Below are 15,743 nucleotides of genomic sequence, written 5' to 3' on the forward strand. Positions count from 1 at the left end.
TCTTGAATTTTGTAGACTTGTCAGGGCAAGAGTCTGTCCTCTTGTACTCTGTCAAGTGCCATGCGCATTGATAGCGATATATTAAACAGTCAAAAAAATAATAACCCTTTAGAGGCAATGGACTTTGTTTTTTGGTTTTTGGGTGCTGCTGTACCTCCAATAGTGCCCAAAGATTTCCCTAAAAGAGTCCACCAACTGGGTTCAAGCAACACAATAACCCACAGTGGCTTAAATAGTCAACAGATGGTTATTTAACCCACCATGGGTTATTGTGTTGCATGGCAGGAGAATTTTAATCAAGGGTTGGTTAATTGGTCAACACTGTGCAGAATTGTTTGGGTTGCAGCTCAGGTAACAATATAAACAACCAACGTGTGCACGGCATGTGTGAGGGCAGGGGAAGAACATGTGTGAGGGCAGGGGAAGAAGCCATGGTGGCTTCTTCTCCTTATGTGATTGTCCAAACATCCTCTCGCAAAATACAGGTAACACACAATCCAATGTACTGACTGTGGATATGTAGGGAGTGAAAGCCTAGACAATTTACCTACGCGCCATATTCAGTATGGATTACATAGGCTCTATCCCTCTTATTTCTGGCTTTGTTGAGTGATGAGTGAATTCTTCTTAAATAGAGGAGGATACAAAACTGAAATGGCTGAATAAAAATCTTTATATTTAAATAAAACCACTTGCCTGTCTCAAGTCATTTTTCTGTTTAATTCTTATAATTTGACACTTTGGTAATAACAATTAGGATGCTTGCAGAGATAATGAACATAATTCACCTTCAACAGGACGTATTAACAGTAGCTTTGACTTGCTTATTTTCTCGGCTTTCTTAGAGGAAAACATCAGCTAGCAGGTTCAGAAAGCTTGTACAAAATTATTATACAAAAATAGTTCTGAAGCCCTGAAACAGCAAAGGTTAACAACATATACCATGAAATTATGTACATCCCTGAGGATGTTCTGACACTGAAGCCAGTTATAAATGGTACTCAAGATACAAACCTCATTTACAAAATAATCCCTGCTTTACCAATAACGCATTTGGATTACTAAACATAAAAGAATTTAAACACCTAATTTAATTTCAACATGAACAGTGTTTCATTTTGCCTTCCCATCAAGTCGCAGTTGTGAAATTTCACATATTGGTTCGATTCTCTGGCTAACGTAGAATATGAGGAAAATTCAAATATCTAAACAAAACTATTTGCATGAGCTGTGAAAAAAAAATAAAGAATTTCAACAGGTGCCATCTACCTGCAGCACACTATATTGGAATAGCAAAGCCAGAGAGAGAAGAAAAGGGGGGGGGGTCTGTAGGCCAGTGAGACCAACAAGAAAGGAGTTCAGTCCATGAAACTGCTTTGCAAGTTATTTTGATGTTCAACTTTTATAAAGGATATTTCAAATGTCTCTCAAGACTGAATCATTTTCTTCTGTGCATCAAAGATGTATCTTTTAAAGAGAAGAGTGATATGAACAGGCTGGACTGAGTCAACCTTGTTGCTTTCATCCTCTTTTGCTGTATCCCCCTTCCCTGCCTTGGGCTTCTTCTTGGAGATGGCAGTCAGAAGTGCCTTTGTTTCTGGCCTCACCCCATCTGAAAAGAATAAAGACATGTATTAAAAAGGAAAAACCTCTGGGCAAACATTTCAAAATTATTAGTGTCAATCCCAAAGTGGTTTGAACGTGAGCTCATCCCCCCAGGATTCCAAAGTAAGAACAGGAGTCCAGAAAATCCAGGAAAACTGGCAGTTCTACCACCTCATTTCAGACCTTCATTGACTAACAGGATAAATAAGTAAACCCCCTGAAAAGAGGTTGGCTACATTGCACACATACAGGCACATTATACATTTTAGCCTCTTCTAGAATCATCATCTTTACCATTCGAAGCCTACATTTTATAAGCAGCAGATAAGGCGGCAAACCTCATCCACCCTTAAAGGCGTCCTAAAAATAATTTTAGATAAATAAAATCTCAGGGAGAAGAGCCCTACTCTAGGCTTCTTCCCAACATGCTGGTTTTCTATGGGTACAGATTTTGGGATTCAGATTTTTTGGGTATGAGAGCTCTCTATCATCTGAGCCCCCACCTGGAATCTGAAGAGCTAAGCCCCCACAAAAATATACGTGAACCTCGACTCCTAATCGCTGGAACAAAAATAAATTAAAAAATAGGATTTTAATAAATTTGACAAAAGTTGGATAAGAATAAATAGAATGACAATTGCTTCACAATCCAGATTTTTTTTAAAAAAACATAGTATTAGTTGATATTTTATTTGACATTTTATACTTCTTTTTAAAGGGGCGGCAGTAAGTAGAATGAATTTTTTAAGTTTAAATGTTTTGCTGGTAATAATGAATATACCCCTCTTTTCTTCTTAATCTTCTGAGGTTTTATTTAAACTTATCACATTGGAGACGTTTAAAGAGATATATGGGTAGTCCAGTCCAAATGAAAGCAAGAGAGCAAAGGAGAATAAGTGCTGTCCAGGAGCTGCCAGCCGCTGAGGCCTTTCATTTCTTCAGGTGGATAACTGAGATCTCCTTAAAAGCATATTCAGTGCCACCTAGCTGAATATTCAGAAAATGTAGTTCTTGGGCAATGAGCCAATTTCAGCTCAGGTATTTCTAACCTGTGGTGTCACATAACCTTATCTCAAACACTTAATCAGCTTCTCTCCCCTCATACTGAAATTCAGAGACAGATTCTCATATCATGGCCCGACAAAAAGATTGAGATGCTTATGATTTACTGGAGACAGGACGTCTACAAACACAGGTGATCTGTTCCACTGCAGACAAACTAAATGGCCATTCACAGCTGATTGTGGCGATTCAGCACCGGAAATATATTTTTTTCTTTTAGACTTGTCAGGCAGAGATATCCACCCTGTGGCAAGCACAGCATTCTGCAAAGGCCTAAACAAAGGGAGAAGCCACTGTAACAAGGCCAGAAGTTTACTGTCTTTTCTCTCCAATACTTACAGCTGTTTTTCAGACATGACACAAGAATATCTCATGGATCACCTGACCTATGAAATATGATCACGTGAGTCCAACCTCCCACCTGTTGGCGATCACTTTTGAATCCTGAAGTAATTGTTATATGGAAGAAGATAGTAATGAAAAAGTTTAGGAGCCACTTGGCACACTGCATGTTTAGGTGTACACCAAGATGCTTCCCCAAGCTCCTTGGAATAAGAGAATAACAACAATTAATATGTAAAATGGTGAATGCAGCAACACTGTCATATAGACTGGCTGATCAGCAGCTCCCTGCTGAGTGCCTACTCAGTAGCAAACTCAGGTTTAGCCTGCATAATTCCCACATAACACTATGACATGTTGTGGTTCTTCAACAGGGAACTGCAGTCTTGTGAAAAACCAGAGCTTCTCAGAGTATGTGGGAATTATGTAGGGGAAATCTGAGTTTGCAATTATAATAAATCCAACCTTCTCTCCACCACCCCTTTCTGGAAATATATTTCAACAAAGAACATAGGCAGCTACAGATACCAATCTGCAGATGTATAACACTCCCAGGCTAACACAGCTTATGTAAAAGAGGTACTGTAGAAATCACCTGGAAGATGCATGACCAGGTCCTCCAGACTATTAATTCCTCAGTCTGAATCACCTTCCTGGAAATTGCTCAGCCCCCATAGAAATACTTAGGGTCTCTGAGGTTTTCCTTTGTGTTTGGGGAATATGGGTGGAAGGGTACTGTTGCAGAATGTCCTGCATGTGGGTCTCTGGTCGACAGCTGGTTGGCCACTTTGGGAACAGAGTGCTGGACTAGACCCTTGGTCTGATTCAGCATGGCTCTTCTTATGTTCTTCTGTTTGACTGCCTGCAAGGACTGAAGACAATGCAAAGCCAGGTTCAGAGCCCAGATGTGCCTCATCTCTTCCCCCACTTGTAAACTGTTTTGGTGATCAACCCTTAGAATCCTAATCCATCGGTGTTAGTGAGCTAGTTTGATGTTTATTTTATCTTGAAAACAATTGACCATTTCTGAACTACTCTCTAATTGATTCTTTAATAAATATATTGAATCAGAAGCTGGACTTGATTTGATTCTCTTGACAAGCCTGGATGTTGGCCTACCTACCCCTGTGATGGACTGCTTGGTAATTATACTAACCTGGTTGTTAAAGAAGTTCAAGGGAGCCTTGGAAAGGGGGGGTATCCATCTCCATAAAAACCATCATCATGGATTCCAATGTATCCAGGTTAGGAGTTATTAAGTATTAATATTCCATTGAAAATATTAATAAACATTATTTGGTGGTGGCAGCTTACTCCTGAGAAATATAGACAAAGGGTTTTTTTCAGCATGTCCTACCTTGCAGCCTGTCCAACCAGTTTGCTACAGTTACTGGTGCCCCCAAATGCCACCCCCCTACTCTGATTCTCTTAGGAACACTTTTATCCTGCTCTCCCCCAAAGTTGCTGAGGGCAGCATCTTATATGTAATGTGTGAAAAGGATTTGTCCATGAGTGAAAAGCACTCCTAACTATGCAATATCCTAAAATGGACTCAATAAAGCATTCCCCACTCCCTGCCATAACAACATGTCAGTAGTGAGTGATCAAGTAGCAGGATCTGTCACAGGTTAAATTTGGCACCTGGAAATGCAATTTGGTCCCACATTATGGGCTCTGCCAACAGTGGAGGGGATGGCTGGGAAAGAATATAATATTATATATATATATATTGCATACATTAATCACATGAACCTAAAATATCTCACAAACTAAATTTAACCCCTGAACAACTCCTCTCCTCAAGGCTACTGTACATTTTGCTTCTTTTAAAATCTATTTTAAAGTGTTTTATTCTGTTATTTTATTTTATCTTTTATACCGCTCTGAAATTTTCAATGGGGAGCGGTATATAAATATTGTAAATAAATAAATAAATATGTGACCATGCGTGCTAGAAGCAACTATTCAGTTTCTTAGTTTTGCTGTTTAAAAAAGTTTTCCAGTGTTCCCTAGTAATTTTAATACCAACTTGTTTGGCAAAGAGAGAAAAACAGAAGAATGAGAAAGAGAAGAAGCTAGTCCTCTCTGTGGAATTATGTTACCTGTCACTGGGTTTATTTGTAATTAGAGGAATCAGTTCCCCAAGCTTTCTTGCTTTGTAAAGAAAAAGCACTTTAAAGCTTTTGAACAACTCCTATTCATTTAAATAGGGCTTGCTAAGAAGGGTTTTTTGTTACCCCAGACCACCTATGTGTCAAAGGTTTTAAGTATTTGTAGACTGCTCAATATATTATACAGCAAGCACTGTTGCTATGTGTGCACCACTGATTCCACATAAAGTGTGGTCATCACACAACCTGTATATTTATCTGGGAATTCTGGGTCAGAGTTCTCAAACTTGTGCATATGAGTATTTAAAATGTGTGTACACAAAGAAACAATATCTACACTAAGTAGTAACACTGCTATAATACTGATGTACACTGAACAATGGGGTTTGCTGTGAAATGCATGGAGTTGTCCCATGCTGTGAAATACAGAAGGGATATGCTACTTTTCCAGTTACTCAAAGTAGTTTACAACAATGGGGGTTGGGGGGGGAGATTAAAAAATAATAAAGAAAATCCAATAATCACAGAAGACTTTGAACTGGAAGCCAACTTTGAAAACGTGCCACAGTCCTAGCTAAGACAAAGCAAAGAGGTGGTTGCATTACCTCTATTGGAAGGTTGCAGAGGTTTGGAGCAACCCCTGTGAAAGCCATTCTCCAGCCTGCTGCTGTACCTATTTGCCACAAAGGCACCATGGACAACAAAGATTGTTGACTTAGACTTCAAGAGGTGAGTGGGCTCATATGGGCAGAGACAGCCCTTAAGGTATGAGGATGTCAGGCTGCGTAAGGCTTTAAAGGATCAAAACCATCACCTTGAATTGGGCCCAGAAGCAAAATGACAGCCAATGCAACTGGTGCATAACAAGTTAGACAGAAATATAAACATCCCATCAACCTTAATTTACATGGGAAAGGAAGGAAGAGAGCAGAAGGAGCAAAGAAAATGTATGATAAACCAAGTTTCAAAAAGGAGCATTGCACTGCACGCTATATTCTGGGAGAAGAGAAGAGGAGGAATATAAGCAAAATGGCGCTTCATTTGCAAGCTTTTATACTTATTCAGAGAGGAAATTATCTCCAAGACGTTTTTGTAGCAGGTGGGGTAGAAGAAATATGGTAGCTAGCTAGTGCAAGTGAAATCACAGGCTGCCAGCCAAAAGCAGCTCAGGTATTACTGCAAGGTATCTAAATTACTTAATCAGATCCTGCGGCCCTCATTTTACAAACAGATTAGGCGGCGGCTGGCATCACACCCTGACAAATGGCATGTGGTGGGTTTTTTTCACTCTGGTGCCAGGAGGTCTATGGGCTGAAGAGGCTCTGTGACACCAAGCAGCACAAAGAGAGAAAGCACAAGCAGACAGGCGGAGAGGCACAATCTAGGTTTCATCTACCTCAGTGGATTTCTCACATTACACACAATGCATACTTTACATTTTACAAGACCAAGGAAATGAAGGAAAATATATCTTTCACCGAATAAGACATCAGCCCCTTAATAGCTGAAATGACGGATATTTTTAGATGGAGGTCTAGTTTAACTTACTTACATTAAGGGTCTAATCTCTTCTGAACAATGACTATGTAAGCTTGAATACATAGTGAGAAATCTGTTCCATTAATTAAGTGCTGCCTGTACTACTCGGATTTGTAGCAAATGTTAATAGATTTCTCTTCCTCTGTTGGACAATTACCTTATTTTGCCAACTTGTTAATGGATTAAATTGAAAAGATCCATGTGTTTAAAAAGCAGCAGCAGGAGAGAAAAGGAATTTAGCTTCAGAGTTCTAATACGCAACTGGCCCAACATTGCTCAGGAATAGCTTCATATATTAATACTATTAATGGGAAGTCCTGTGAGGCATAATAGCAGAAAACTTAGAAAATTCTTTCCCACCCATCACCTGCTTTTCCCTCCCAATGCATATGAATCGCCCAGAGAGCTTCAGCTATTGGGCAGTATAGAAATGCAATAAATAAATAAATATGACAAATAAAGGACAAATAAAAGGAACTATGCACACAGTGCATAGTTAAATTATGGAAGTCACTACTACAAGATGTAGTGATGGCCACCAATTTGGATGGCTTTAAAAGGGGGTTGGATAAATTCCCGGTGGAGAAGGCTATCAATGGCTAGTAGCCCTGATGGTTGTGTGCTATCTCCAGTATTTGAGGCAGTAAGCCTGTGTGCCCCAGTTGCTGGGGAACATAGGTGGGAGGGAGCTGTTGCACCATGTCCTGCTTTGTTGGTCCCTGGCCAATGGCTGGTTGGCCACTGTGCGAACAGAGTGCTGGACTAGATGGTCTGATCCAGCATGGCTGTTCTTATGTTCTTATGATTATTGCAACGTTTTTGGCATACATTATTTTGCAGCAGGCTAACCTGTACAGGGGTTTAAAGAAGCCATAGCTCTTAACCTATCATCACACTTGAAGAGATTCTGCTTGCTTATGCTTCACTACTTTCCTTCAAGTTGGTTGTGCATCAGCTTTTACCAACATGCAACCGTACTGCACTGCGGCTCTATGCCCAACAATCTTAAGAGCAGACACACACCATTTCTAGATCACTCTCTTGTGGTTTGTGCACCTGTAGGAGTAGTGCTGATGCTTCCTACAATACACCTGTTCTTGATTTATGGAGGACAAAGTACCCTGTAACATTCCTCCTGCTTCCTGCAGTTTCAGAGAAAAAGAGGTAAACACGGCTGGCCCCTTTGTGGTAAATACCATGTATGCTCTGAACAGCTGAAGGTGGCAGGAAGGAGCCAACCTAGGATCCTGATTAGTATATATTTCACAGCCCATTAAGGTATCAACTTTGCATATTTAAATGGGAAAAACAAACCCCACAGGAAAATTAATTCTAAGCAACCCAGGGGCTTAGTGTAGAGGAAAGTTTCAGCACTCCTGTTAAAGTTGTACAACATTTTCCTAACTAACATCTAGCCTTGGTTACTTTAACTCTTTTCTGAAAATAAATTGTAGCCTAGATTTTTATAATTGCAATGCAAATTTTCATCTCTAGCTTGAGTGTGTAACTGAATATAAACATATGCAATCAGAGTAATTTGGTATTCAAATTACATGCTACAAAACATAGGCTTTTATTTCTTCAGGGAACAAACTGCAAGAAATGGCAGAGGTTTCTTTTACTAATAATTCTTCTCTTCTACCATCTACTGCCTAATATTTCATATCTCTCTAATCAAGTCTAGGCAGAAGAACCTAAAATCCTGCTAAAATGGAGCCATTAACCATTGATGTCTTCCTGTATGGGAAAGCTTTCTCCCCCATATTCAACATCTGTAATGGGTATTATATGGAACGGGCATGGGAGTGCCCCTTTAGTTAAGGTGAGTCATTTAAAAAAGGTTCTGCTATTATAAACCTCAAAATCCCTGTAGAACTTGAAATTTGGCTTCTATGATCTACCCGATGAGGTCTATCGTTCTGCAAAATTTCAGACTAATCTGATAATAATTGTCGGTTTAAAAAGTTAAAAAGTGCTGAAAACTGACACATTTGTAGTTTTTACTCCAAGCTGCAGCTTGGCATATCATATATTTCTTTACCATTTTGGTGAAAGCTACTGATGTACTTTATTCAGGTTTATTGAAGAGGTGTGCCTTTCAGTGGTGTGGTGAAGTTCTAAGCAACGGTTCAAAAGTTATTAAAGTTTTTTGCCCAATGAAAGCCTATGACAGCAACTGCTGCCAAAGTTACATTGGGCATGCTCAGTTTCACTCTGAAGCTAGAGTGCTGGTAGGATTCCCAAGTTTTTCAGAGGATTTCTACTACAGAGGGCTTCTATGTTCATATTCTTTAGTTAAGGAATAGGACTTCACCAAATAAGACTACATGTTACTACACAAATTGGAACCCTAACTTGGGAGGGGGTCCTAATCTGTCTTAGCACCCACTCCCATGCCTATAGTTTATATTGCCAAAAAGGTGTCCAGTTGGAATGTGATTTGCAGGCAAAGAGTTAAAAAATCCTACCCACCAACCTAGGATTCTGAACCATATGAGGTCCCATGAGTTAACTTCTAAGTAAATAAACAAACAAAATCTTTAAAGTAACATGCAGTTTGATCCTCAGAGAATTTGGGAAGGATGGGAATGGAATGCATAGGTGGAGGGAACAGAAGGATCAGAGCCTCACAACACATTTCCGAAAACAGAAATACTGCAAAAGGGCCTGATTCTTGCTCTTACTTTCTGTGTGGTGGGAAAAGGTCATGCAAGGATCTGTTCTCACACTAGGGATGTATTCACAAGTCACACTGAACATGCATTCACATTCTATACATATCCATTAAGATGGTTATGAGAATCCAGCCCTTTTGAGTCATTATCATTGTGTGTTAGCTCTACAGGTGAAGAGGGGATGCAGAGACAAGGTCAACAGCTCCAGCCCTTTCCTTGCTGTTTCCATTGCTTTTTACATGTGTCTGCAGAAGAAAGCATCCTCTATCCACAGAAATTCTCCCAGAAATAAAATCATGATTACTGTTAGTTAAGTATTTATAATCCCATTTATTATATAGACAAACCTACAAGAAAACAGATACAAATTCATTGGGGAGCAGATAGCATTGCCAACATTGTAATTTTAAATTTCCTTTTCAAAACCCAGAAAAAAATCAATTATATATATATTTAAAAACCCTGCTGGTTTAAGTCCAGAGTTAAAGTTATCTCATCTTGGCTCAGCTCCACAAAAACAGGAGAATGGAAACTAAAATTCATACCTTAGCAGGCACACTCTGTGATCAGTGATGATGTTGTGCAATGTCACAAACTGTGCTTGCCTACAACTCACCCTCCACGCATCACACTTTTCCTAGGTCAGCAAAGATGCTTCATGTTGTCCTGGTCCTGTATTGTCTTATGAAGCATCTGGCACTGCCAAAAATGGGCTCCCTCTCACTGTTTAACCCAGCCTGACAGCTATTGAGGTAAGCAACAAACAGGCATGGGTCAACTCCCAGGAGGATTCCTCTAGCAAAACAGTAAGGCACAGATACTTCATAGGGCAAGACGGGACCAGGACAATGTGGGGCATCTTTGCTGCTCCAAGGCACTCCATCCTCTGTCTGGATCTGGGTCTGAAAGACCAATGAAAAGTGTGGGTGCATGGAGGCTACATTTTCATTCTTAGCTCTTATCCTTCACTTCTCTTTTCCCTTTACATCAGCCAAACTTTTAAAGGAAATGCTCAACCCTCACTCTCTTTTTAAAAGAGTGAACAAGCAAACAAAAACGCAGAGGTAATGGAAAAAATGGGGAGAGATGACCTCTACTTACTGGGAGAAGTAAGACAATCCAGTACTTTCTCTGCGCCTGCTTAGGTTGAGAAGGGGATAATAGCCAAGCCACTAACTAATAAGAATATTGTGAACAGGTGCCATAATATATGTTAGGACTGAGCTTGCCAACAGAGCTGGGGAGGGAGGAGGGATACATTTATACAGCTGAGCTCCAAACCCACAAAGAGAAGTCTGTGCACTGACCATATTAAGTATCAGAGAATGGAAAGTGCCAGTTTTTAATGTGATGACAATTGCACTCAAACACAGATCTGATACTACCCATGTCAAGAGCTCCTTTTATGCTGAATTATCCCAAGAAAATGCATAGGGTGGAAAACTCCATAAACATGGTGCACTACAAATATCTTAGCAACAGCATACAGTCGTTATTGAACTGTAGATACCTGCAGCGTGAAGAGATGCAAGATGCATACCCTGTATACAGAGGTTGGAAAGACCTCTGAGCCAAGGGAGGGAACCAAGACAAAATCATTCAAACAATACTGGAGGAAATGTATTATTTTAGATGTCTCTCTTGAACCATGATTTCCTGTTGTGGGAATGAGTCTTGGGCTTGCACACTGCCTCATCTTCTCTCTGCGTGGCCCTTTCTACACCTAAGGATTATCCCAGGAAAATGTCATTTGCATGCACAGGGATGATACCGGGACGATCCCAGAGGAAAAGGCAGGTGTAGAAACGCTCGCTCACTCTCTTTTTAACCAGAGGAAGAGTTTGGAAATATTCTCTTCTGATTTCAAACTAATCACAGTTCCCTGTGACATCTGAACTTAAGAAATTATACTTTGTTTAAATTATGTTTAATGAGAACAAGTCAAAATCAAACAGAAGCTTTATCCTGGCTTGTTCTCACTGACCATAGTTTAAACAAACCACACTTCTCTGACACTGGAAATAATAGGACCCATGTTTTAAAACCAGAAGTGGATGCTTTTGGACTCCTCTGGTGCATGAAAGAGGAAGAGAGCAGGAGTATGAAGCTCATCCTCATAGTAAGAAACCATGGCTTTCCATTATGGCTGAAATAAAGGCTGATATGTATACTACTCACATATTCATGCCATAATAGTTAGGTATATCTACATTCTTGCAGTTGGAACCCATTGCATTTTTCCTAAGAGACACTTCAAACATTACTACAGCAGTGATTTACACCATCAACTATGAGGGAGGGGCTGTACAGAATTCAATTGATATGAGGCATAGTCAGAGAACCCTGTGCCCCTGCCCTTATTAACAGGGAATTGTAACAGATACAGGTTGCTCTTAATCCCTGCACAGGCCCTGCAGTCTAGGACTTGGGCCTTCACATCACACCATGCTGAACCGAAAAGCTTTCTTTACACCACATACTTAGCACCACTTTTCATTAGGACTAATTGTCGCTTTCATGTGGCCACTGCTCTCTCTAGTTTAGACATGCCCACCACTGTCAAGAAACTCTAACATCTATTCTTGATTTGCTGCCAGTATCTGCACATGGATTATCTGACTCCTTTCTGGAATTCAGAGTCGTGTTACTTATTCTTATTGAAGGTTCATGAAGAATGTCGCCATCCCCCACTATTGTAAGTGGGATGCCCAATTAACTTCTTTTGTACACTCTAGCTGGAAAAACTCTGCCAACAGCAGCTTCTTGCTTCCCATCTGCATTCATATGTGACAGGAAACGGACTGAGGAGCATAAAACTCATTAATAAAACAATTTTGATACTGGAAGTAATAATTATGGGAGGAAAATGCACTGCTTTCAAATGGAAAAATGGACTTTCATGCCTCTCTCTCTCTACCTAAGGGCAGAAAAACAGAACAAATCCAAAAACGTAGCAAAGGGTTAGACAGAGTCCTCATTTACAATGGATTATTCACAGCCATTTTTCACAGATACAGGATTTCCTTAAAATGAACCCTAAAATCTTAACCCTTCACCCAATCACAAATGAGCAAGTCAGCTCTGGTAGAGCTGAAATCATTACAGTGTTAGATGAGAAGCTTCATTCTATATCAGAGAAAGGGAGGGGGGGAAGCGTATTCAAGTAGCTGAAAACTCCCACTTATAATTACAGCAATACAGAAAAGGGATCCTTTTACTAGGACTATCCAAACTCAACCACACAAGCAAGTCAGCCCTGGAATCTGTATTCCTCCAGATGTTGTGAGACTCTGCTCCCCTCAGTCCTAGTCAGCAAAGTTGATTGTCAGGGATGATGGGAGTTGTAGTCCAACAGCATCTAGAGGGCTTCAGGTTACCCTTCCCTGCCTGAAGTGTTCAGAAACATCAGCCAGCTTTGGTGTCAATGTCGATAACATGTATACGGACTTCACTTAGATGTTGCAAATATTCTGTGGAAAGAACTGAAAATTCCAATGAATATTCTATTTTGATTCAGATACTGGCTCAATTCAGATGTCATGTTTTATGATCTCTAAACCAAATTCAGTTTTTAAACCCGCATCAGTCAGTGAATGAGCAAGGCCCAAGCATCGCTATATAATACAATATCTGTTATCTTCCCTGAAGAGTTTCCAAATTCATTCTAAGAAAGGTGTTGCTCTCTCAGTTCAGAATCAGGATTTAGTCTGAGCTTTTCCTGAGCACAGGGGAGTGATTTCCCCCCATCTGCCTTCTTGTTAAGATTTTGAATACAGATAAAAATTGGAGCTACCCCTATCATTCCCAGCCTTAGAAATTCAGTATCTAAATTAAAACTACTGCTCTATATTCAAGCTAGGTATCTGGATCCTCTTGTTCACATGAAACCTACTTCTAATGCCTTGATATCTTTTTACCTGAGATTCAGGCCCTCTTTTCTCAAAGAACTCAGAACATTTTAGTTATAAAAGCAAAGAAAAAAGTTGCTGTTATATTTTGGTGAAAAATACTTTTGCTTGGTTAAAATAAGTTTTTGACTATTGGAGGAATAGTTTGGGGCCATGTATATACAGCAGTTGCTAAACTAATGTTAAAGCTGAGAGAAAAGTCTCTGGTGGCTGTTTGTGTGTGTATGTACGCACGTGCGAAGGAGAGAGACCTTAAAACCAGAACTACCAGTTTTTTTCTGTGACTTTTCTCCCCACCCCACCCCAGACTATCATTTCCCACAGGATTCCCACTAAAGTGAGGGCAGAAGGCACTGTCCTGACTCTGCTTGGTTTCAGATAATGAAGCATCATTCTGAAACCAGTAAGAATGAGGGCAATGCTTCCTATCCTTATTCTAGACATAAATCTGGAAAGGGATGGCTGTCACCAACCATTAAGAGACCCAGTTTTGCCATCACGCCAACAATACGTTCACTTCCATCTTCACTATCTTTCACAGCCTCTTGAAATGCTGCAAACAGTGCAAACTTCACATCTTGCTAATGAAATGGTGAAACTGAGGGAAACATTTCAGGCCAGCTGTAGCTAACATGCAGTAACATGAAGAAAGGTGGTAAGTGTGGACAGTCATGTTTTATCACATGGTTACAAATGCAGACTTCGGACGACATGCTAATCAACAGATGTTTCCTATTCTGTTCCTATTAGCCCCCCCCCCCCCCCCGGGTTGATTAACGAGTTGTCCGAACTCAGCCAATAAGTAGCAAGGGAGGAAATCCTAGATTGGCTTAATTGTGGGGAGTGGCCAGCCATATGAAAATTCCTCTTTTCACAAGAGCATTTTACAAAAGCATGAACCTTGGCTAAATACACATAAAATACACAGGGCTCCATCACGCCTACTGTTTTATCCAGTTTTCATCCATGGTTTCCCCCTCCATCTCCTTAACAAGTTGAGCGCTGGGCACTTTCACATCTGTGCGTTGTTGTGCTTTTTCAAGCTCATGTATCTTTTCACCTGGAGTGCTACTATGCTGGTGAAATCTCCCACTCCAGCCCTTGGGAAAAGTTTACAGAGGAGAAGTGAAGGTTTGTTTTGCTCATTTCAAAGGGTGGGCAGAGGAACAATCATTTTAACTAATTTCTTTTGTCAAGGTGGACAGGTCCCCTCCTTTGCTCCAAGATAACCAAAATGCTTACATCTGCTTAATTTTTAAAGATAGAGACAAAAATTGGCACAGTGATAGCTCTTAAGGAGGGCTTTCGGCATGTCAAGTTTGAATCAGATCAGTTCATCCCCTGATGTTTTAGGAATTTTTTAAAATTTCCTTCTTAAACCCTTTTCCTCATAGTCCACCAGTGTGAAGGATCACTTTTCCTTTCCTTTGATCATGCGAAGCTGTGGATCTCCAAGTTCATGAATACGTATAGAACTGACTTTTAATAGTGTGGTCACTAAGCTTTTTAAAAAAGTCTAAAATAGCATATTGGAAAGAATTGCTCTGCAACCCTATGCTTACTTCTGAGGTCTTACTTCTGTTCACTCAGAATTAAGTTTCTTTCTGTTCAATGGGGTTTACTCAAAGGTAAGCAAGCATATGATTTAGTATGACTTGGATGTAAATACATTTGAAATCGATGGGATTTACTCTTAAGTAAGGGAACCAGCAGATCTGTAAGGGGTGTTTAAGGGGGGAATTAAGTAATTCATAAATAATCAAGACATGAACCGATCTGATTCAAACTTGGCATGCTGAAAGCTCTACTTAAGAGCTATCACTGTGCCAGTTTTGACCTCTTTATCTTTAAAAATTAGGGAGCTGCGGGCAAGGAGATTGAATTTTCTACATTTCTTTTAAGGTGAAAATGCCTACTCAGTTGTAAGAACATAGGGTTAAATGGGACCTCTCTCCCTCCCCCTTTACAGTTGAGCGGAGATCCACCCTGCCATCCTCTTCTGTTAACAAGACCACCCTTAGACACACACGCCCCCAACAAAAGAATGGGATGGTAGGATAGAATGCAATGACAGCAATACACAGGAGGGAGAGAAAATAATCCAGACTTTCCCCACTCCAAAAAGAAATCATACGTGGAGGGGAAGAGGCAAAATGAATGTCAGATGAGTGGATGATGTCATGTGAGTACTGGGCTGCAAAACTGCATACCAGGCATGGCGAGTGTGCAATAAATTGCTGGTGTGATGGAACTCATAATGTTTGAGAGGGGGTGCGGTGGCTGAGCTGGGATTTTTACTTGCAATTCATTTTAGCAGTACTAAAAGTGAGGAGCAAGGATTGCTGCATCACTTTTTATCGTGGAAGCCACATGAAAGAAATCTACCACTTTCAGTTTTGTTCTCTCTCAAAGTCAGGTCTGATGGGTGAAGTTCTGGAGGTGCTTTGTGAATATTTGTGGGGGAGGGGCAGGGGGACATCCCAGAGAGACTAATGCCTAGG

The 15,743-nt window shown here is 40.3% G+C and overlaps 1 protein-coding gene across 1 annotated transcript in view; it reads right to left on the reverse strand.

Moving 5' to 3' along the window:
• Positions 1–701: 701 nt before the first annotated feature.
• Positions 702–15,743, reverse strand: part of EEFSEC (eukaryotic elongation factor, selenocysteine-tRNA specific) — a 181,363-nt gene continuing 166,321 nt past the window's right edge. The window contains exon 7 of the mRNA XM_063121614.1: positions 702–1,612. Within this exon, the coding sequence (XP_062977684.1) occupies positions 1,428–1,612 (185 nt within the window). The 3' untranslated portion in view covers positions 702–1,427. The remainder of the gene's footprint in view (positions 1,613–15,743) is intronic.

This window comes from Elgaria multicarinata, chromosome 3 (assembly GCF_023053635.1).
Source record: "Elgaria multicarinata webbii isolate HBS135686 ecotype San Diego chromosome 3, rElgMul1.1.pri, whole genome shotgun sequence".
Lineage (NCBI taxonomy): Eukaryota > Metazoa > Chordata > Lepidosauria > Squamata > Anguidae > Elgaria > Elgaria multicarinata.